The sequence below is a fragment of the Stegostoma tigrinum genome, chromosome 1 (assembly GCF_030684315.1).
Source record: "Stegostoma tigrinum isolate sSteTig4 chromosome 1, sSteTig4.hap1, whole genome shotgun sequence".
In the NCBI taxonomy this organism is placed as follows: Eukaryota; Metazoa; Chordata; class Chondrichthyes; order Orectolobiformes; family Stegostomatidae; genus Stegostoma; species Stegostoma tigrinum.
This window is the reverse complement of record NC_081354.1, coordinates 71,811,492-71,834,079: the sequence shown is the minus strand read 5'-3', so window position 1 is coordinate 71,834,079 and position 22,588 is coordinate 71,811,492. Positions and strand designations below refer to the sequence as shown.

Genomic DNA, 22,588 nt, shown 5'->3' with positions numbered 1-22,588 from the left:
ACAATGCAAGGGCAAGCAGAAGGAGCAGCGGAGTGGAATGATTTACTGCATTGTTATATCATTGAATAATACAGATATATTCATGGGGCTCAGAGATCAGTATGTGAGGAAGAAAAGAAGAGAAGTCTATGGTGACAGGGTTAATGAAGCAGTGAGAGGATGGCAGCATTAATAAGTACGCTGAATCACCAATAGCAGTCCAGTAAATGGTTTGTAATTAGACAGCATTTATAAAGAATCAGCACAACAGGTTGAATGGCCTACTTCTATGACATAATATGATGGCTTTTCATAAAAAAAACTTCTGTTCTTTGGGGTGGAATGATGCTTAAACAAAGAAGAACAAATTTGCAAAGTAACTGCAAAGAGATGGAGAAACAGTAGATTCATGATAACGGGTGTGTTTGGTCATTCTAATACAGCCCAGGAAAATAATGATGGTAGAGAATAAGAAGACTTTCTGAAGTCCATTCAGGAGAATTTTTTGACACGCACATTTATTGCCTGATAAGGACAGCGACGTTGCTCAATCTGGGTCTAGGCATTCAAGTAGATAAAGTATCTAAAGGATTATTTGGTGAACATAGTGCCACGAGTGTCATCATAGATTTAGGTTGGCCACAGAAATGGACTAGGATCAATCTAGAGTTTAAAAGAAAATTAAGGTGAGCCAATTTTGGTGGTTTGAGCAAGAATCTATTCTGGGTAAATTTGAATGAAAGATTAGCTTGCAAGACTGTGCCTTTTAAGGTGTGGTGACTGGCTGCACTCCAGTTAATTCCTACAGGGGTGAAAGGCAGAGCAAACAGGCACAGAGATCTCTCTATACTGAGATAAAGAGCAAGGTGAAACAGAAAAAAGGATGTGTGTGACAGATGTCAGGTTGTAAATACAAATGAAAAAAACAAATGAGTGGAATGCAAGTATTGGATAAGGGTAGGCTAATTCAGAAAAGCTAGCAAGGATTTGTTAAAGCAAATCCTGTACTGAAATTAAGATAATAAAGTGTGAAGCTGGATGAACACAGCAGGCCAAGCAGCATCTCAGGAGCACAAAAGCTGACGTTTCGGACCTGGATCCTTCATCAGAGAGCTTTGTGCTCCTGAGATGCTGCTTGGCCTGCTGTGTTCATCCAGCTTCACACTTTATTATCTTGGATTCTCCAGCATCTGCAGTTCCCATTATCCCTGTATTGAAATTAACTTGTAGTCTTATGAAGAAACTCTGCTGATAACGGAATATAGTTGATCTGCATGTATGGACATCTAGAAGGCTCTTGACTCCGTTCAGATGGTTGGGATAATCAAATAACTCTCGCAGAGAGCCAGCGCGGACTCAACAGGTTGAATGGCCTCCTTGTGTACTGTAACCATTCAATAGAGAATTTTCTGGCCCCATCGATGTTGGAAATGGACCAAAAATACCAATGTGCTGGTTACTCAAGCCTATTCCAAGCACAAGCAATATTTGACATGGTGGCTTCAGGCTAGTGAGGCTGAACTGTGGGATGGAGAGCCAATTCAGCTCATTAGGAATCGTGGTAATCTTTTTGAAAGGAGATTGCTTGGGAATTTCTGACACATGGAGAGGCAGGTTAACCAGGGAAGGTGGGTTGTCAGTTGTCCAACGAGGCTTGTGATTGCCCTCTGAAGCAGTCTGCCGGGGCCTGTCAAGTTAGAAGGTTTCTGATTGGTCCTCATTTAGGAATCTGCCTGCCACACTTAATGGACAAAAATCCTGCCACTGTGTCAACAAAGGATGCACCTTCATGAAAATCCTAAAGAGTGACTGATTCACCATGGGATGGCCTCAGGATCCGGGAATCGCCTGAATTGTTTTTCCTAGCCGTGGAGAGAAGGTTCAGCTCTGTGGTCGTATTTTGGCCAGAAATTTGTATTTAATGCAAGACTTACCTCCCAGGGTAATAGTATTCAAGTGAAGAGTAAAAGCTTTATGCACTTCTTTTTTAGGTTTAGTTTGTACTCAAGTGGATTCACGGCAGTGAGTTTTTTTTAATCAAAGCTTCAGGGCAACAGAGCTTCCTGTATATCAGAGCACAGAACACGACATGTGGAGTGAAACTTATCGTATCTTTAGAGGTGACGATTATAATCGCTGTCACATTGAACAGTCAGGTTCAAAAACAACTTGCTGCAAAGTGGTTTCTGAGGTATTGACAGGATCACAGAGTCACAGAAAGTGCCCATTTAACTCGTGGTGCTTTTTTTATGGCTCTCCAAATGAGCATTTTAATTTAGTGCCATCCTCCTGCCTTTTCCCTGTATCTTGCATCTTATTTCTATTCAAATAATCTCAAATGGGCTTCCACTTGAGCCTGCCTCCATTACCCTTTCCAAGCAGTACACTTCAGACCCAAGCTACTCGTTCTGAGGAAAGAATTTTCCCGAGATCAAATATCTACCTTTGCAATTCACTTGTAGTTTGAGCCTTTTTGTTCTCTAATGAATGGGAACAATTTCTCTCTGTCAGTTTGGCCCAGACCAGTAGTGATTTTGAAAACTTCTATCAAATGTCCTCTTAGTTTCTCCAGTTCAAGGACAACAATCCTAATGTCCTTTAGGGAAGGAAACTGCCATCCTCATCTGGTCTGGCCGACATGTGACTCCAGACCCACAACAATGTGGTTGACTCTTAAACTGCCCTCTGGGCAATAAGGGATGGGTAATAAATGCTGCCTGGCCAGCAACACCACATCACAAGGGTGACTTTAAAAAAAATCTCTGCAACCTATCCTCAAAACCAGTAATCTGTTCTAATCCTCCCAATGAGCGAGAACTGTACACAGTACTTCACATATTGATCTAACAGGCTTTTTTCCGATGTTTTAACCATTGCTGTGATGAGCACATCATTGGTTAGGACAGCATTTATTGCTCACCCCTAATTGCCCAGAAGGCAGTTAGGAATGAACCACATATATAATATAATATTTGCTTTCATAATTGCTTGGTATAACTGTTGTGATAACATTTTGTATGTCTTTGAACAAAGAAACCCAAATTCATATAAACAACATTTAATCATTTCAATTATTGAATGTGTTCAATTTTCCTAATTAGCCTTTTTTAAAGAGAATAAATTCATATTTTCCCACACCATATGTTATGTACCACCGTTTATTTTCTTATATGTTTAAATACTGCATTAAAATGTAATTATTTTATGTAAAGCCCTTTCCTTCATTGTGATTTGTTCCAGTTGATGGAAGCTGGTTGTAAACAGTGGAAATGCAAGTGGAGGATGGTGAAATGGCTGATGCTGTAGCCCAGGCTACCTACAGTGCTGGGGTTGTGGGGGTTGAGTTCTGACAGCTGTCCCAGACCAGGCTAGGAAAGATGGACTAAGGGATGAACAGGACAAAATCAGGGAAAGTCATGAACTGGGCCTCAGCTTCACTGTGTGATGCAGTCTCAAAGGAGGGGAAGCTTTCGACCCCATCATGAAGAAGAGGTTGGAAACCCCTGATGGAAATCAGCAGGGCCGGGGAATTTGTCAGTTTTCTTTTCAGCTTATGGATTGGGCTGAAGACAATGATTTTGGTTTCACTTGAAGAAGTTAATGGACACCAGAACAGAAAGAAGAGTGAAGAGAATTTGTGAAGAGGTGGAATTTGGTGTTTTTAGGTTTCACATGAAAATAAGTGGTTGCTGGAGATTCATTGACCAAGATTGTATCTGTAATAGTGGAATCAAGCAAAGGTTCCTGAAAGAAGTGGCATTAAAAGGTGATAGTGGTCAGATATATTAAAGGCTCCAGACAGTTTAGGAAGGGATGAAGCTAGAGCCATAATGAAAGCAGTGACTATGCTATATTGCCTTTGGGTAGCAGAACATTTGCAGTTCCAAGCTTGGTGAGTGTGGAAGTGGAAGTGGAAGTGAAAGTCACCTCGGCTCCAGAGGACCATGGTTGAGCATGGACTTTGGAGGTGACAATGGTCTCTAAAGGGGGAAAGAGCATTGGAGATGAAGCATATGACTAACATAGAGGGTGCATTTTAGAAAAGGGGTGAAACTAATGCCTTTGAAAGGGGACAGCAACTCAGCAGAGAAGCATTTAAAACTTTTATTCATAGGCATTGCAGGTGTGCTTTATACCTTTCCAGAAAAGCTTATTTGGCTTAATTATGCAAGTTAGTAGGTTTCAAGTTTGTAGGCCTGCAACTTGAGGGGCACAATAGTCCTTGTGGCTGGTATGTAATCTAAGTCCTGGTTCCTAAAACATATTCCATATGTTCAAACACCATTATTGTTACACAGCAGTTATCCGCAGTCCAACTGACACTCACAAATGAACATCTGAAGTTCTCATGATCAGGATCCTTCTGAAGTAGTAACACTTGTTCAATTAATTTTCACATAAATCGATGCATTGAAGTGAGTCTGCTAATAGGGTTCGTTGATTTGAGAAGAGCAACTCGGTACTAACTTGCACAAAGGCTTTAATTATTAGTTACAGGAGAATACGCAGCAGTTAGCTCTCTGAGGATATACGAATAGGTGGAAAGGAAAAGGCACAGCAGTTGGGAACAAATTGTAGAAGTGGAATTCTTAATTTATGTCTTTGCTGTTACATAAATAATTTTTGTTTTTTATTTGGTTTCAGGTCATAAAAGATCCTCCCCCTCCTCCACCCCCTCCAAAGGAGGTACGTGAATGTTGCATTGTGTTAAAGTGTTATTAATGATGAATAACGCAAACACGAAAGGAGTAGCATTGATTTATAGTCTTATGGTCTGAATGTTTTCTTATAACTCTTATTGGCTAGCCTCGTATGTACAAAGTGCAAAGCAGAAAGGTGTTAGAGTATTATAATATCAAACTTAAGAACATAGGATCTATTTGATTTCTTTCTGTCATTCAGTGAAATTGAGTGAGATGTCTATATCTTATGTAAATGTGCCATCATCACGCCTCTCCTCAATAAACCATCCCTGTGCCACATTGTGTTTGCAAACTAATACCCAATCTCCAACTTCCCTTTCTGCTTGAAAATACGTGCAAGTGTTACCACATCCAAAATCCATACCCATCTTTCCTGTAAGTATATATTTGTCGTCCTGCAACCAGGTTTCTGACCCTACCATAGTGCCAAAACTGTTTTTGTTAAAGTCACAAATGTCTTGCTATATGTCCGTGACAAAACAGAATAAAACTCATGTTCTTCATCCATATGGATCAGTCTGCACCCTTTTGAAACAGGAATGTAGCATCTTTATCCAGTGCCTGCCGTCCAGCTGGGTAGGACCACTCTCATCTGGCTCTGTTCTCTCTGGTGTCCCTGAAGGACCAGTTCTTGATTTCACATCCACATGCAGCCCCTCGGCAACATCATTTTCATATGTATGCTGAAGATACCCAGCTATACTTCCCAACCATTTCTGTCTCTCTGTCTCTAACTCTCTCCCTCTCTCTCCTTTCTGTGACGTGACAGCAGATGTTAGGTTAACGTCCTTGTTTTACTGTTACTTTTCTTCAATTGTGAAATTACTTGTTCAATTTCCTAATCTAAATTACTCATTCCTGATTAGGATGAACTTCAGAAAATAATAGTTAGAGCATCTGTACCGTTCTTGCCTACTCCCTGTTCTGCGATTTGTCCCTGTTTAGTTCCTCGAATTTCTCCATTACCAAAATTCTGCTTACATTCATTTTCTTCAGCCCTACCTGTGGTTCAGCTACAGTTTCATTAAAATGTATGGTATTTTACAGTTACATCAACTACATCTCCTCACACCATTTTTTAAAAATAAAAACTCCATTCCATTCTCCCTCTTTCTCCATTTCCATCATATCAGCTCTGATGATGTCACCTTACACTGTGGTGCCACTGACATCCCTGCCTTTTTCCTCAGCCAAAGTTTCCCCTGCTCAGGTTGATAAGACTCTCACTACGTCTGACCCATTTCCTGAAATTTTGTGCTGAATGCTTGCCCTCCCTCGCAGAACCAAAAAAAAGAGGATTCCCCTTGTCCTCACTTTCCACCACACCAGTCTCCTCATTCAGAGAGAATCATTCAGCCCATCATTTCTGCCACTCGCAGCCAGACACCATCATCAAACCCATTTCCCCCTCCCCTCCTCTGTCAGTATTCCACATGGACTGTTCCTTCCCATTACTCCTATACTTTCTCACTTGCTGTACCTTCTCATACAATCACAAAGGGAAACTGTGTTTATATATAGTAAAGCTGAAGAAACATGTTGATAGATTTAAATACACTCTTACTTTGCAAATTAAGAACATTTTGTTGTATTAATATATAGGAACCTGTCCCAGAACCAGTGCCAAAGAAGAAGTGGCCAACTGTTGATGCTTCATACTATGGCGGTAGAGGTGTTGGTGGCATTAAAAGAATGGAGGTGTGTTATGAAATTTATTTCCCATCATTGTTACTGTTTGGTTGAGTTGAAAATATTAGACTTGCCTCTTGTTGAATGGTTAAATTGCTATTAGTGAGGTCGAATTCCCAGGGATGGCCTCGGCACATGGAGACATTGGACTGAAGCATCTGACATTCAGAATCCCTCAAATCCCCAAAACCTTAATACTTTACATCTTAATAGGATAGGTGAGGAAAGTAATGAAATGTAGACTATACGAAACACAATTGACGACATATCCTGGAAATATGTTGTGAATGTTAAGAGCCTGTGGTATTTGTCTTAGTTATTAGTTTTGGGATCCAGTGTTTAAAATTGTTTTCTCAATACTATACCACTTCATCTGAATTAGAGGTATATGTCCCTTTTCTCTGCTTTCAGGTAAGGTGAAATTATAAACACTCAGGAAACAACAAAAACATCTAATAACGTGTGCTCAGTGGACTTATCTTTTCTGATAATACCAAAATATGATTGGAAAACCAAGATCAACATGCCCAATAGGTTATTTTCAGAAAATATCATATTTAGGTGCAGTGTATAATCTGAGAGGGTGGTGCGGTGGTTTTGTCCTTATCTCTCAGCCAGATGGCTTGGGTTCAAGTCTCCTCAACTCCAGAGGCATGTAAAGCATTTCTGACAAATTGATTAAAGAAAATCTTTAAGTAATCTGTGACATGTCTTATGATAAACCTTGCATTCTTGTAAGAAAAATAATAAGAGTTTGGACCTGTGGCTCTCAAATAAACATAGGAACAGGAGTAGGCCCTCAATCCTTTTCCACCATGCTGTAGAATCACAGCTGATTTATGGCCTACCTCCATATACCAGCCTTGGGTCCATAACCCTTGATACCCTTAATTATTAGAATTTGTCTAGCTCAAATTTAAATTTGACAATTGAATTCGCGCAGTGCCACTTAAGAATGAAAGTTACAAATTTATAAGTGGAAATCAACTTCTTAGCTTTTAGGGAACAATGCAGCAGTCGTGAAAATGTACAATAAACTGTTATCAAAAATTTGTTTGAATAAAAAACATGGTTCAGCTCAAATGGTGTTATTTAATAATTTTTTAAATGCATCCTCTTGTATTTTGACAGAAAAAAGTACATTTTTTTGATTTTTGTACATAATATTTTTCTCATAACTAGGTGCCAAACATAGAAACACAGAAAATAGGGGCAGGAGTAGGCCCTTCAAACCTGTTCCATAATTCATTATAATCATGACTGATCATCCAACTGACTACCTTGTTCCTCTTTTAACCTGAGAACTATATCTGACTCTTCATGAAAACACTCAATATTTTGGCCTCAACTGCTTTCTGTAGCAGAAAAATCTATAGGCTTACCACTCTCTGGGTGAAGAAATTTCTTCTCATTTTAGTGCTAAGTGGCCTACTGAATCATTAGTCTTTGACCCCTGGTTTTGGGTGTTTCCAATTCTTGCGATCTTTGAGAACATCTTGATTAGTCTTGATATCAAGTTAAACAATCCGTGGCATGCTTAAGGTAGCAAAGAGAAAAAACCTTGCCATTAATTATTTTGGCTTGATACATCAATTTGAGGGTATATTTGGACATAATTTCCTTTCTGTGTTCTGGAGAAGCAGGAACAAGGAAATTGGTGTCTTTCTTTGATATGATGCATTGAAACAGGTTAATTAATGATCTCATAAGAAAAGAGTACCTAGGCAACAGTGATCATAACATATGTAGTTTCACATTCAGTTGAGGGTGAAAAGTGTGGGAGCAGGATTAGTGTCTTAACAGCTGAGTTGGATAAATTGTTTGCAAGAATATGTTAAAATGGGACAGTAGAGGATGTGGCAGGAAATTAAGGAAATGTTTCACAGCTCTGAGAAAAGATTCCATTAAGGTGGAAAGACTCAGTGAGAAGTTTGCACCATCCATAACAAACTAAAGAAATAAAAGACTGTAACAAATTAAAGAGAAAACGATATAAAGAATGCATGAACAGATATAGATAGCTTGTGGATGAATAAAACTTTGTCACACGGAATACAATGTAGAGAGTGTGGGCTTGGAAAAGGAAGGCAGGTAAAGCAACTTATTAGGAACAAAAACAAATTTGCTGGATAAGGTCAGCAGACCTGGCAGCATCTGTGAAGAAAAAATCAAAGTTAATGTTTCAGGTTCGGTGACCCTTCCTCAGACATGCTGAGCTTTTCCAAAAAAATTGTTTTTGTTCCTGATTTACAGCATCTGCAGTTCTTTCAGTTTCTATAAAGCACCTTCTGAGTTAAATGGCAACAAACTACAGGACTCTATGGGACCTATAGATAGATGCTCCTTTCTTAGTATTCCCAGTCTGTTAGATATGTTCCTATAACTGTTTCTTTTCATTTGGTGTAAGATTTGATAATTAAAATGCTGGTCTAGGTTACATGTATCACTGCTATCTCTCAATTCTTCCTTTTGGTTCTACTTCCGTCAATATAGAGTGTAACATTAATGTGCACATGTCAGCTTGAATTGTAGAACGCTATGCCCCTCAATGCAGCTGTAATTTTGAACAATGATAAACAGTTTTTGAAGTGTTGACAACTTAGCAGTAGCAGTTATTTTAAGTCAATAGTTTGCGAATATTGTGCATCAACATTTGAATAGTAACTGTTATGAGCTCATGACCACGTCTGTGTTCAATTCCTCAAACAACATTGTTTTTTTTCTGCAAGGTCCGGTGGGGGGACAAAGGATCCACTGATGAAGGAGCAAGACTAGAAAAGGCTAAAAATGCTGTTGTAAAACTTCCAGAAGTAGAAGAGGAGCCTCTTACTCCAAGACAGCCTAAATCTCCACCTTCTAATCACCCTCCAACACCACAGTGGTATGATCCAATTAAGGTAATTTATCACTATCAACAGAGATCTACTCCATTCAGTAAGAAAACATTGCGCTTCAGCAGCGCCATCATGGAACATATGAAACTGGTTAAAGATTCAACAGCCAAGTGCTGGAGGTGTATCGACATCAATCTTGATTATATGTTAAGAAATGTCAGTGGTCTGTTAGTATTGCTTTATGAAAAGAAAGACAAGACAAAAAGGTGAGTAAGAACGACAAAAAAAACTGAGAACCAGTTTACTTGATATGATTCATCACCTGCATCAGTAGAAGGGAAAGGAATATGAGAACAAATTGGAACCAGGTGGTGTTTGAAAGCTGGGGTGGGTGTCCGAGCAGGCTTAGGATTGTCCACGCCACATTTATTCCAGCGGCAAGGGTGGCATTGGTATTCTAAGTTGCCAGTGGGCCAGTGGGTAATTAGTTCCAACTCGAGGGCCTCATCCACCCAGCAAGTGGCAGCAGGAGTGGCTGTCTCCAAACACATTTCTGTTTGCAAGCTCGTGTCGGCTATGCAAATGGGTGAGGGCGTTCTTCCTTAACTAACCCATTCAAACTTCTCATAGAACCTGCACTCCAGGGTTTCCTGGCTTTCATTTGGCTTCTCAACCCCTATGGGCCTAACTCAAAGCCAAATCCAAAGTCTCACATCTCTGGAAGGGTTAAACAGCTACCTGCAATCCGATTTGGTGACATCTCTTTGAAGGGGACTTTCTTTCCTGGGGCAGGGTGTGTTTGAATTGCCACCTTCAGTCAGTCCTTAGCCAATCACTGTGGGGCAGTTGACTTCTCTATAGCCTGCCCCTCCATACTTTTTATACAGGGTATCATTGGCTCCTAACTTCTGTTTTACAGCAGAAAAGATCATCTGAACTTAAATGGCTTTTCTTTTAATTATAGGGCAGGCTTGATGCACTGTGGGCACTGTTGCGGAGACAGTATCATCGAGTTTCTCTGATGCGACCCCAGACTGGTGATGAGGTATTGTTTAAAACATTTATGAGGTTGATGGCTGAAGGCGTTTCATTTTAAAAGAATGTGCAAACTTTAGTTCAGTGAGTGCGCAAGACTGTGGTTAATGAACCATGGCCAAGGGATTTAAATGTGGGCAGCAGTGATTTCATCCCTTTGCACTAAAACAGAAAGAACTGTATCCTTTCTACATGAAGCAAAGGGAGAAACAGTGAAGGTTCAAAGGGACTTGGGGTTCCAGGTACATGTCATTAACATGCCACTAACAGGTACATTAAATAAAAGACTATTGCCAGCTTTTATCTGTAGAGGGCAAGAAGGTAGAAGTCATTCATCAATGATGCAAAATCCTAGTAAGAATGTTCCTGCCCTAGTGTAAACAGTTTTGGCTGTCAAATCTTTAGAATAACATTCTGATGAAGGGTCAGTGGACCCAAAATGTTAACTCTGCTTTGTCTCCACAAATGCTGCCAGTCCTGCTGAATCTCCAGCAATATCTGTTTTTACTTCAGAACAAAACACTACCTTCAGAGGAATTGCAGTATAGATTCCCAAGAATGCTACTGGTGCTCTAAGGGTTAAGTTGTGAATTTGAATTCAGAAATTTTAAATGAATTGAAGGTTTCAACATATAATGTGGGGCTGATAGGGTTGTTTGGGAGAAACTGCTACTGGCTGTCAAAGCATTTAGGATCAGGGGAGTCATCCACAGCTTTGTGTCAAACCTTTCATGACTGAAGTAAGGAAAAGCTTCTTTTTTCACCTGGCTAGTAGAAGTTTGGAACTTTACTTCCATAAATTGCAATCCATAGGAAAGCCATGTTGCAAATGTTATAATTAATGGTGGAATGGTGGAACAGGTTCAAGGATTTAAGTGGCCTACTCCTATTGCAGTGTTCCTAACAGCTCCTTTGTGTTGCAGATGCCTTGAAATATTTTTGCTGTTATGTAAGGAAGAGTGGATGATAAGGCGTGTTTAGAACGTATTTATAATTATACACTAATGGCAGAACAGTGAATTATTTCAGATTTCTCCTGCTCATTCAAATCATTTTGCCGTAAGTAGGTTGTTTGAAATCCCATTTTAAGTATCGATATTTTAATTGATGCTTGTCTTCCAAAGCTGTGTGAATAGACGATGTAAATAAGTCAATTGAACAACTTTTGAGGGTTTTTTTTTCTGAAAATTCTGTTAGTTGAAGCCATTTCAAGCTATTCATGGCTGTCCAGAATTGAGAAATAATTTTATTGCAGTTTGTGGAGCTCCAACTAAATGTGTGGAAATCAGGGTGAATCTTATGGGGTTTAATGTCAAGGCAAACTGCGCAGTTATCACCTGCTGGTATTTTAGCTACGTTCCTTCAACACAGTGTTGGGCAAGTAGGGATACATTTATCAGCCATGAAATTCATTGGTAAATTAGTATAAAGTGTAAGTCAATGGAAATGCAATGATAAGCACTTAGGGGTATATTTCAAAATATATTGAATGAGCAAGAAAAATTCCAAGGGGTGGATCCAGTATACTTGGATAACTAGAATTGTTAAAGATAGCATCAAGCTAAAAGAGACAAAAACACATTATAATTGTACAAAGGCAGGTAGCAGGACAGAAATATGGACAGAATAGAACAAATAACATAGAATGACTGGAAGTTTACAAGGATGGAATAATTAGGGTAAGAGAGAACGTTGGTCAGAAATATGAAGACCGATAACTGTGAGCTTGAAGAAATAATTAAAGAAAAAATGTGTGCATTAGTCTGATGGAAAGTGAGCGTGGAGAATAAATAATGAAACATAAAGATCTGTCAGAAGATTTTAACAGGTAGTTTACATCGGTTTTCATTGGAGAGGATACAGTTAACATTCTAGAAACAGTAATAAATCAAGAAATGGAAAGGTGGGAGGAAAGCAGGGAAACCTCAATCACTGGAGAAATGGCAGTGAGTAAATTGTTGGAGGCACAGGCTAACACATGCCCAGGTCCTGGTGGACCTCATTATATGGTCTTAAAAGCAGTGGCTTGTGATAGTTGATGCTTTCCTTTTAATTTCCAAAACAATTTTGATTCAGGGAAGATCCCACTGGACTTGTAGCAAATGTAGCTCACTTATTCAAAAAGGGAGGAAGACACAATTAGAAACTGCAGATCACTTAGCTTAACATCAGGCACAGGGAACATTTCAGAATCTGTTATTGAAGAGGTTATAGCAGGGCACTTAGACAAGTTCAAGGTAATCAGGCAGAGTGAAAGGGCAATCATGTTTGATCAATTATTGGAGTTCTTTGAGTAGATAGCATAAGTCATGTGGATGTACTCTACTTTGATTTCCAGAAGGCATTTGATAAGAAGGCATATGAAAGTTTACTGTGAAACATAAAAATTATGGTGTCGAGGATAGCATATTGGCATGTATCGAAGATTGGCTGGCCAACAGGAAGTAGAAAGTAGGCTTACATGGCTCCTTTTCTTGTTGGTGAATTGTAATGACTGTAGTGCCACAAGGCTCAGTTTACAATTTATAGAAGTGACTTGGAGGAAGGGACAGAGGTATGGTTGCTAGATTTACAGATGGTAGAAAGATAGATCTGAATGTAAAGTTTGAAGAGGATATATGGAGGTTTTACAATGATATAGATAGGGCAAAGATCTGGTAAGAGAAGTGTAATGTGGTTGTGAAATTGTCCATTCTGGCTGCAGGAATAAAAAAGAAGAAGCCTATTATTTGAATGGTAAGAGATTGCAGAGCTGTGAGATGCAGATAGATCTGGGCATCCTCATACATGAATCATAAAGAGTTTTGTAAGCATTGCAGCAAATAATCGCTCTTCCTGCTGTTAGAATTGCATGTGAGACTATCTATTTTACTTAATTTGCCTTTGCCATGTTTATGGGATGTTACCATACTGGAACAGTTAATTAGTAGTTGTTTTTATATATACATATATAATTTTATTAAGCATTTCAATAGAGTTACAGTTAAGTCAGTTCTTTTCTGTTATTTTTACTTTGTCTGTATTTTAATTACGGTCTCTGAATAAAGAGTGTTTTGTTTCAAGCCTGTTTACCAGCTCGACCAATCAAATTGTGTCTGGAACAGAACACCTTACACTTACCTTTAATATAAGAAAATATTAGGGTCTGGGCTATCTTCTTAATATATTTTGAGGGGCTTTGGCCTGGTCCATAACAATGACAATGTGGAATAATCAGATCAAGCTTGATATCACTGAATGGCTGAAGAGACTTGAAGAATTCAAGGGTCTTATGTTTGTGTGTAGCCTCCAATGTAATATTGTCAGTGCTGATGGAGGTATGGCAAGTCTTGGACAATGTCAACGCAGTCACTTTACTTGTAAGATAATTGTCCTTGTTTGTCATTCATATTTAATAAAAGAAACTCACCTAATTTATTACAAACAATGCTGAAAACAAAATGGTGGGAATCACAGCGGGTGAGACAGCATCCGCGGAGAGAGAGCAAGCTAACATTTCGAGCTTAGACGACTCTTCATCAGAGCTGATGTGAAGTGTGGAAGGCTACCATCAAACACATCTTCTGCTTATTCCCCTGTCTGCATTCTAAATGGATGTTACCCTCCAAGCCACCCTAGTCCATTTTTCGATGATCAACAGCACCATTTCCCCCTTCCCATTGCACCTTCCCATGTAGCTGCAGAAGGTGCAACACCTGCCCCTTCACCTCCTCCCTGCTCACCATCCAAGGGTCTGAATGGTCTTCCCAGGTGAAGCACCATTTCACCTGTCTCTTCTCCAATCTGCTCTGTTGCATTGACTGCACCCAACCTGGCATAGTCTACGTTGGAGAAACCAAATGCAGGCTGGGTGACTGCTTTGCCGAACACTTTCAGTCCATACACAAGCATGACCCTAACTTTCCCGTAGCTGGTCATTTTAACACAGCATCCTGCTCGCACGCCCACTTGTCTGTCCTCGGCATGCTGCAATGCCGTAGCAAATCATAGCGCAATCCGGAGGAGCAACATCTCATATTCAGACGAGGAAGTTTACAATCTTCTGGGCACAATATTGATTTTTGGCGCCTTCAGATTATGAACCCACTTCCATTCCTTCGCTTTCTTTTAGGTTGCTTTCTCTGTCACCATGTCCTCTCTCCCCGCTCCAGTGGGATTGTTATTCCCAGTCTGGCAGTTGGGCGTGCTATTGTTCTACCCTTCTCGCATTCCAAACACTTAATCTGCACTCTCCCCACTCCGCCTCACTGGTACTGCATAAATGTTGCCCCCTCCACACTTCACGTCAGCTCTGATGAAGAGTCATACAGACGCGAAACGTTAGCCTGCTCTCTCTCTCGGCGGATGCAGTCTGACCCGCTGTCATTTCCAGCATTTTTGTTTTCAGTACTGATTCCAGCATCTGCAGTAATTTGCTCCTACATTGGATAATTGCTCATGTTTACTGTAACATGTGTTCAACAAATATACATACTGAACCATGTCAGAAAATACTTACTGGTCAAGTGTAGAGTGCTTTTAGTTATGGATTTCTGTCACAGACTGTTTATAACAATTTTTTAAAAATCCATTTATTACTGGATTTATCCTGGCAAGACAAGCTTAGAGTCTGTATTCCGATCTGATATCGCAGCGTATTTTACTTCTGACATTTGCAGTTTGAAATTATCTAAACTTTCCATTTATATAAATGGAAGTTCTGTCATTTATTTATGTTCAGATGAGTAAAATGAGTGAAATAGATTAAATTAAATACTATCATGTCAGTGTAGAATCCCCATTGTAACAGGCTCCGAAGGGATTGACTGGGAAATGGAAAATTCCATTGAGCAATTCCTTTCTGTCTGGAACCCTCAAAACAACTCTTACTTAAATAGCATCTAACCTCATAAAATATCCCGAGCTACTTCTTGGAAACATTATAAAACAAAATATCGTGGCACCAGGCCACATCTGGTGAGATGTCCAAAAGCTTGAGATCTGTTTTAAGGAGCATTTTCAAGTAGCAAAGTGAACTAGAGAGCTTGAGAGGTGTAGGGAGGGAATTTCGGAGGTAAGGGATTGTAAACTGAAGGCAGTCAGCCATTGGTGCAGAAAAAAAATCACAAATACTCAAGAGGCCAAAACTAGAGGGTGTAGATATCTTGAGAGATAATGGGGCTAGAGGAGTTTACAGAGATTGGGTGGGACTAGGCCATGAAAGAATTTGAAAACAAGGATGAGAATGTTAAAATCATGGCAATGCTTGCCTGGGAGCTACTGTGAGTCAGAGAGCTCAGAGTTGATAGAGAAACTGTACCTAGTGCAACTTGGGACATAGGCTGTCTGACCTACTGTGCTTTTCCAACTCCACATCCATTGACCAAAGAACTACAGATGCTGGAAATTTAAAATAAAAAAACCAAAATCTCCGGTGAAACTCAATAAGCCTGGCAGCTTTTGTAGAGAGAAAGCAGAGTTAACGTTTCGAGTCCTGTTCTGAAAAAGCGTCGCTGCTTTCTTTCCACAGATGCTCCCAGACCTGTTGAGTTTCTCCAGTCATTTCTGTTTTTGTTGCAACAGACTGGTTTAGTTTCCAATTGTTTCCAGGTAAATGGGTGAGGTTGGAGTGGAGACTACAAACAGAAGCTTCAGTGTTCTCAATCTTTAATTAGAAGGAATTTCTACTCATCCAGTACTTGGATATATGTCAAGCAGTCTGATAATTCTGGTAAACTAGAAACATCGACAAATTCTGATTACTCCTTGTTTGAGCATTGGTAATAAGGAGCTGACATGCTTGAATTTTAGGGAAAGATTTGTCAATAGCACAGGAAGAAGAAATATTGGTCTACCTCTTCATTTGTTTTAGGTTTTTAATATTAAAGGAAAAGAATAAATGAACTGACACGTATATTGAATACCAAAGATAATGTCCTTCAGTGACTGCACCTTCCTAACATAAATAATCTTCAATGTTTTAACAAAGATCCAAAGTTTGGGTTGCAGTTGGAGTTATTGATTGGTTCGCCGAGCTGACTGGTTTTCATGCACACATTCGGTCTCCCTTCTAGATGACATCATCCCTGCTGTGTAGCCTCCTTTGAAGCACTGTTAATCTGTCTAACCCTGAATTTATGTGGCCCAGTCTGTCATGGTGGCAATCTTATTTCTGGTTTTGTACCGTAGTGGTATGTAGATTGGATCTATTCCAACATAACAGTGCTTCACTGGAGGCTACACAGCTCTGATTATGTCACCTGGAAGAGGAATGAAATGTTTGCATGAAAACTAGTCAGCTCGGCAAACCAACCAATAACATAATCTTTTCTATTTCCTTTTCAAAGTAGTACATGGCGCGGTTTTTTCTTTAAAAAAGGCCATTTTATCTGTCACAAAGCTTAACAGTCAAAAATATTTACTGTGACATAGTCTTTCGACTTCAAACATCCAACCTATACAAACAGTATTGGACCTTTCCTGTGACAGTAAATATTAGCGTTTGTCCTAAATTTAAAATTCCTGCTTGTGATCCCTGTGACAGTGTGATGCTTTGCAGCATGCTGGGTATTATTTCTGTTTAGCGATGCAGGTTTTTTTCTGGTATCGTGGTGACACAGAGTGACTGTTGTCAAAAGCACTATGCAAAGCCCAGTGTTTTCAAATTTAATCATATTCTTAATTTTATTTTTATTTTTAAAATAATTTATCAACCTGATGATTATTTTGGGCCATCCAGTTCTATCAGTCCAGAGAATAATTGTTCAAAATAGATTCTATTCGTATTGGTCACATTCATAACAATAATGCTTACAAATTGCTGGTATTTTGCACAAGATCATCCCAGTTACAATTTAGTGAATTTTCTCCCTTCTTTTCATAATGAAAATCGGTTTGAGCCTTACATTGCTGCATATGTGTGTGGAATATCTGCTCACCAGACTTATAGTGTTTTCTGTTAAGAGTCATTTATGCCACAACATTATTGGAAGTACAAAAGCAAGTGTCGTAAGAGTGCAGACTAAGGTCAATATTAATAGGAAAATATTATATTACATTTAACTAGTAAGCCATATAAGAACTGTAATATACCTTTTCATATCATATTGGCAACAGGCTGGATAATGTAGAATCCCATCGGAAATGAAAGTAAGTAATTACAATTTCTCTTTTATTGCTTGTGCATGTGAGGTAAAGCATCTCTCCTAATACTGTTGTTGATTCTAAATGACATTGGAGAATGGGCAACAAAGATGATAGTGACATAGGAACTGAAGGGATATATTATTGCGTGACCAGTATTCCCTTTAATAAAAGATCTCTTTATTAACATATTTTCAACCCGCCAGTAATTTGAGATTGTGAAGTAAATACCATTTAAATTTTCCAGTTTTAACCATTTCAGTTCTGAGGTTTTTAAGAAGCTAGCAAAGAATTAACAAGCCTTATCATGATAAGAAGTGATGTGATTCTTATGGATGTTTTCTCACATTCTCAGATGACTACTATATGATTAAGTTTGGTTTTTTTGTGCATTTATGTCACAAAGTTAGCAGAAGCAGGAAGTCTTTGAAAATCAACTGTGTAAAGGGCAAGATGATCCTCTCTATGATAGAGGAATAAATTGTAATTACAAATTATCAAAAGATCATCTTTATCTTAAAAAAAGAGTTCGGGTATGACATTCTAAATTGTTAAACCATTGCTAAAGTACTGGGATATCAAGTTTCCTCCTGATCAACCCAAGATTGATAGCCCCTGCACTTTGCTTATTCATAAGTGACACTGGATTCCGTTTCAAAATGGAAAAGCAACAGCAAGATCTTTTAACACAGCAGCCAGTGTGCACGCATCTCTTGAGAAGCATTGAGTTTAGTTGTTCCAGTAGAATTTTCACAATTCCAATTGCTTGATTCAAGAAGAGCACACTAGTGAGTATATTTAGTTTAAGAGTTGTAAGTTTCTATATGTTTATTATTTCCTAGGATCAATGCCTATAGCATGTATTATAGAAGATATATTCTAGTACTTATATCTGTATGTGGGGTTGGTGTCTTTAGATGTGAGAATAATTAATACTAAGAAAACTACTTTGCTTTGGTTATGATCTAAATCTAGGAAGCCAAAAAGGTCCTGTCACGTGGAGCAGCTGGTTTCAAATGTGTTGTTGTAGTACTCAGAGGGCCAGTGTCGCTCATTTAAGTAGGATTCAACTCCTTGATGTTGTAATTGAAGTTTAGGCATGATGTATCAAAGCAAGAAAAGCTTTTCAGTGCCAACAACTAATGCATGGTGGAACCACTTTGGGCTCACACAGAGTGAATGCAGAAGCTTTGATTCTGGATGTAAATCCTGGGAGAGGGTAAACAAGTCATGAATTTTTCAGCAAATAATCTGTAAAGTTACAAGTGCCAGTACAGGTGTAAGTAAGCAGGTTGTTGCAGACATCTGCTAGGACGGGAGGCAGTGGTACTCAGCAGCCTGGAGCAAGGAAGCTGGAGTGTCAGCAGATGCAGTTGACTGTGGCAGAACAGTTTTGGTCTCACATTTGCTGCCTGAGGGGCTTAAACACCAAAGGTAGAGCAGGGTAGGACACAGCTGTGCTCCTGAACTGGCCCCAGGCACAAATAAAGAGATCTAATACATTTTGACTCTGTTGTGAGGGGAGCCTTGGGAAGTCGGGCCACTTCAGAGCTAACTTAGCCCAGCAACATCTGCCACAAAGTTTCAAGGGGAGCGGCTGGGGAGAGCAGGTAGTTAAGGTAGTCCCTGAGTAAATTGTCTTTGTTTAGTCATGCATTCTTCTAAAGACTTGTGTCTGTTTTGTTGTTGAGCCAATGTTTTCTGATTATCGGAGCACAGTAGTCTGTAAATGATACTTCGCACATTATTTTTTGAGAAAGCAAATATAACAACTTAAGGGGATGTGTATTGTTTCTTGTTTATACTTCTGTTCTAGATATTACTTAAGCTTCGATTTTCTTTTCTTACTGTGACTTGAACATGCTTCACACATTTACTTTAAGGAAAGGCTCTGACAACAGTTTGCTGAACTATATTTGGTACGGCAAAGCTCTCTCCCTTTGGGACAGTGATACATGTTCAATGTTGCGATTTCTCATGTTTTGATTTAAAAGTATTTGCATTAAGGTTCTTTTATACACCATCTGCTATTCTACATCGACAGAGAATTATGTTGGCATTTTGCTGAATGTGAGATTCTGGTAATAGTTGTACAGAATTGAGAAAATAATTAGGAAAATATCCAAGAATCATCTTCTTATGGCACCAGCAAAATTTCAAGCGAGGAATCTTGTCATTGACAGATAACAATAGTTTGTAGCTGGACTTTTCATAGCTACAGCCAAACTTGACAGAAATCAATAACCGATACTGTCCTTTACTCGCACCCTGAAGATTATGTAACCTTCTAGCTCTGATCTTATTCTCTCACACCCCAGTAAAACAGTTTTACACATATCTATGTTAAAACAAAATGAACAAATAAATAAATAGAACATAGAACATAGAACAGTACAGCACAGAACAGGCCCTTCAGCCCACAATGTTGTGCCGACCATTGATCCTCATGGATGCACCCTCAAATTTCTGTGACCATATGCATGTCCAGCAGTCTCTTAAATGACCCCAATGACCTTGCTTCCACAACTGCTGCTGGCAACGCATTCCATGCTCTCACAACTCTCTGCGTAAAGAACCTGCCTCTGACATCCCCTCTATACTTTCCACCAACCAGCTTAAAACTATGACCCCTCGTGCTAGCCATTTCTGCCCTGGGAAATAGTCTCTGGCTATCGACTCTATCTATGCCTCTCATTATCTTGTATACCTCAATTAGGTCCCCTCTCCTCCTCCTTTTCTCCAATGAAAAGAGACCGAGCTCAGTCAACCTCTCTTCATAAGATAAGCCCTCCAGTCCAGGCAGCATCCTGGTAAACCTCCTCTGAACCCTCTCCAAAGCATCCACATCTTTCCTATAATAGGGCGCCCAGAACTGGACGCAGTATTCCAAGTGCGGTCTAACCAAAGTTTTATAGAGCTGCAACAAGATCTCACGACTCTTAAACTCAATCCCCCTGTTAATGAAAGCCAAAACACCATATGCTTTCTTAACAACCCTGTCCACTTGGGTGGCCATTTTAAGGGATCTATGTATCTGCACACCAAGATCCCTCTGTTCCTCCACGCTGCCAAGAATCCTATCCTTAATCCTGTACTCAGCTTTCAAATTCGACCTTCCAAAATGCATCACCTCGCATTTATCCAGGTTGAACTCCATCTGCCACCTCTCAGCCCATCTCTGCATCCTGTCAATGTCCCGCTGCAGCCTACAACAGCCCTCTACACTGTCAACGACACCTCCGACCTTTGTGTCGTCTGCAAACTTGCTGACCCATCCTTCAATTCCCTCGTCCAAGTCATTAATAAAAATTACAAACAGTAGAGGCCCAAGGACAGAGCCCTGTGGAACCCCACTCACCACTGACTTCCAGGCAGAATATTTTCCTTCTACTACCACTCGCTGTCTTCTGTTGGCCAGCCAATTCTGTATCCAAGCAGCTAAGTTCCCCTGTATCCCATTCCTCCTGACCTTCTGAATGAGCCTTCCATGGGGAACCTTATCAAATGCCTTACTGAAGTCCATATACACCACATCCACAGCTTGACCCTCATCAACCTTACTAGTCACATCCTCAAAAAACTCGATAAGGTTTGTAAGGCATGACCTACCCCTCACAAAGCCGTGTTGACTGTATTTGATCAAGCCATGCTTAAATGATACACAAGAGTTTGAATCCTTCACTTTTGTTCAAAGATTCCTGTTGCAGTGTATGTGGCTTTGTATTTGACAACCTGCAGATCAATGTTGTATCTAATCTTTGTTTGACGGGAACAGCTTCCAGAAATGTACCACAAAAGGGCTGGAATTCGCTGAGCATGAAAAGGTTAAAAAAGATCTGTGAGGCAATGGAGAAGGAATCTGAAGAACTCTGTTATGGAATAGCTTGAGCTTTCTATTTAGTTACATATTGTGCAAAGGTTCTGGAAAAAACTGTGCCCATCTTGCACTAAACTACTGCAGGCTAAATGAGGAACGTCCACATGCACAAAGACATTTATTTTAAAAGGTGTTGCTGGTGGCCTGGATTCAACAAGGCTAATTCTGGTGAATTGGTTGCTGAGGCTAGTTTGCTTAATGTTTTATCGTGTGCAATAAAGCTTACTGAAAATTAAAGACGGTATGCTGACTGTGCATCTGATACAACAAAATACACTCAGAGCTTTGTACAGTAATAATTTTATAAAGGCAAGATATTCTGATGCAGAACAGCTGAGAAAGTGTATTGATCAGCTTCTTCATAAAGGACATGTTTAGTTATCTGATTGAGAACTAGTTTGAGAGCTTGGAGGATAGATATAGGCTGAAATTATAATTTTTTTTCCCATTTTACATGTAAGTCACATGGAGGTTGAGGATTGTTAGCTTTTTGAGGTGGTGTTTCTGCCTTTTTATCTGAATTTAGTTTTTAAGTTCAGTATTTCAAGCAATATGCACAAGTGAGATTTGGCTTTCCAAGTTCTCAAGATGGTTTTAACTTACCATGAAACCAAGGTAAAATCACAAGTCACCCAGGATAAACAAAATACTTTGTAGACTATTTCAGCTTCACTGTACTGTGTGCTTTTATGGAATTCTCATTAGAATGTCATAAAGTGAAACTGTACCTATGTTTTCTTTATTGAATTCAAATTCCACCATCACCCGTGACAGGATTCAAATGTGGGTCCTCAGAGCATTACCAGCGTCTCTTGGTAACAGTTCAGCGATAATGCTACTAGGCCATTGCCTCCTCTAAAGTCACAGTTGGGGGAGGGTTAGCAGCTAAAGCAGGGGGTGGCTCTTGGCAGACCTCCCACTTTCTAATGCTCACCCCTTTGATCAGGCACTGTGTCTTTGGATGAGGACCTCCCCAGGAGCCTGCAGCAGTGCCACATGGGTTTGTTTATCATACTCCTCGCTTGACAACCACCCTACCCACTAATGACTTAACAGTTTAAGGCTTCCTAATGGCCTGAAAACTGCCTCTGTAAGGCATGCAGATTGGCAGCTGGCCATCCACAGGCCTTTCGGCTACGCGCTTCATATTTCCAGTACAGTCTGCTTCTTGTCCTGTCTGCTGAGCAGTTCCTGCCCCAGATCCACAGCCAGTGGTGACAGTGACAACCACACACATCTGTTGATTCCCAACAATTGTAGCTCCACACACAATATTGTTCTAAAATATGTTTAAAGGTTTTCATGTGCCACCAGTAACAGCAAATAAGACAAATTTTCTGTAAGACTTG

At 39.7% G+C, this 22,588-nt stretch overlaps 1 protein-coding gene across 1 annotated transcript in view; it reads left to right on the top strand.

The window, feature by feature from the left end:
- Nucleotides 1-22,588, top strand: part of antxr2a (ANTXR cell adhesion molecule 2a) — a 221,671-nt gene that overhangs the window by 116,485 nt on the left and 82,598 nt on the right. Inside the window, exons 13-16 of the mRNA XM_048540764.2 lie at nucleotides 4,624-4,665; nucleotides 6,285-6,380; nucleotides 9,101-9,268; nucleotides 10,170-10,250. Coding sequence (XP_048396721.1) covers nucleotides 4,624-4,665; nucleotides 6,285-6,380; nucleotides 9,101-9,268; nucleotides 10,170-10,250 — 387 coding nt within the window. The remainder of the gene's footprint in view (nucleotides 1-4,623; nucleotides 4,666-6,284; nucleotides 6,381-9,100; nucleotides 9,269-10,169; nucleotides 10,251-22,588) is intronic.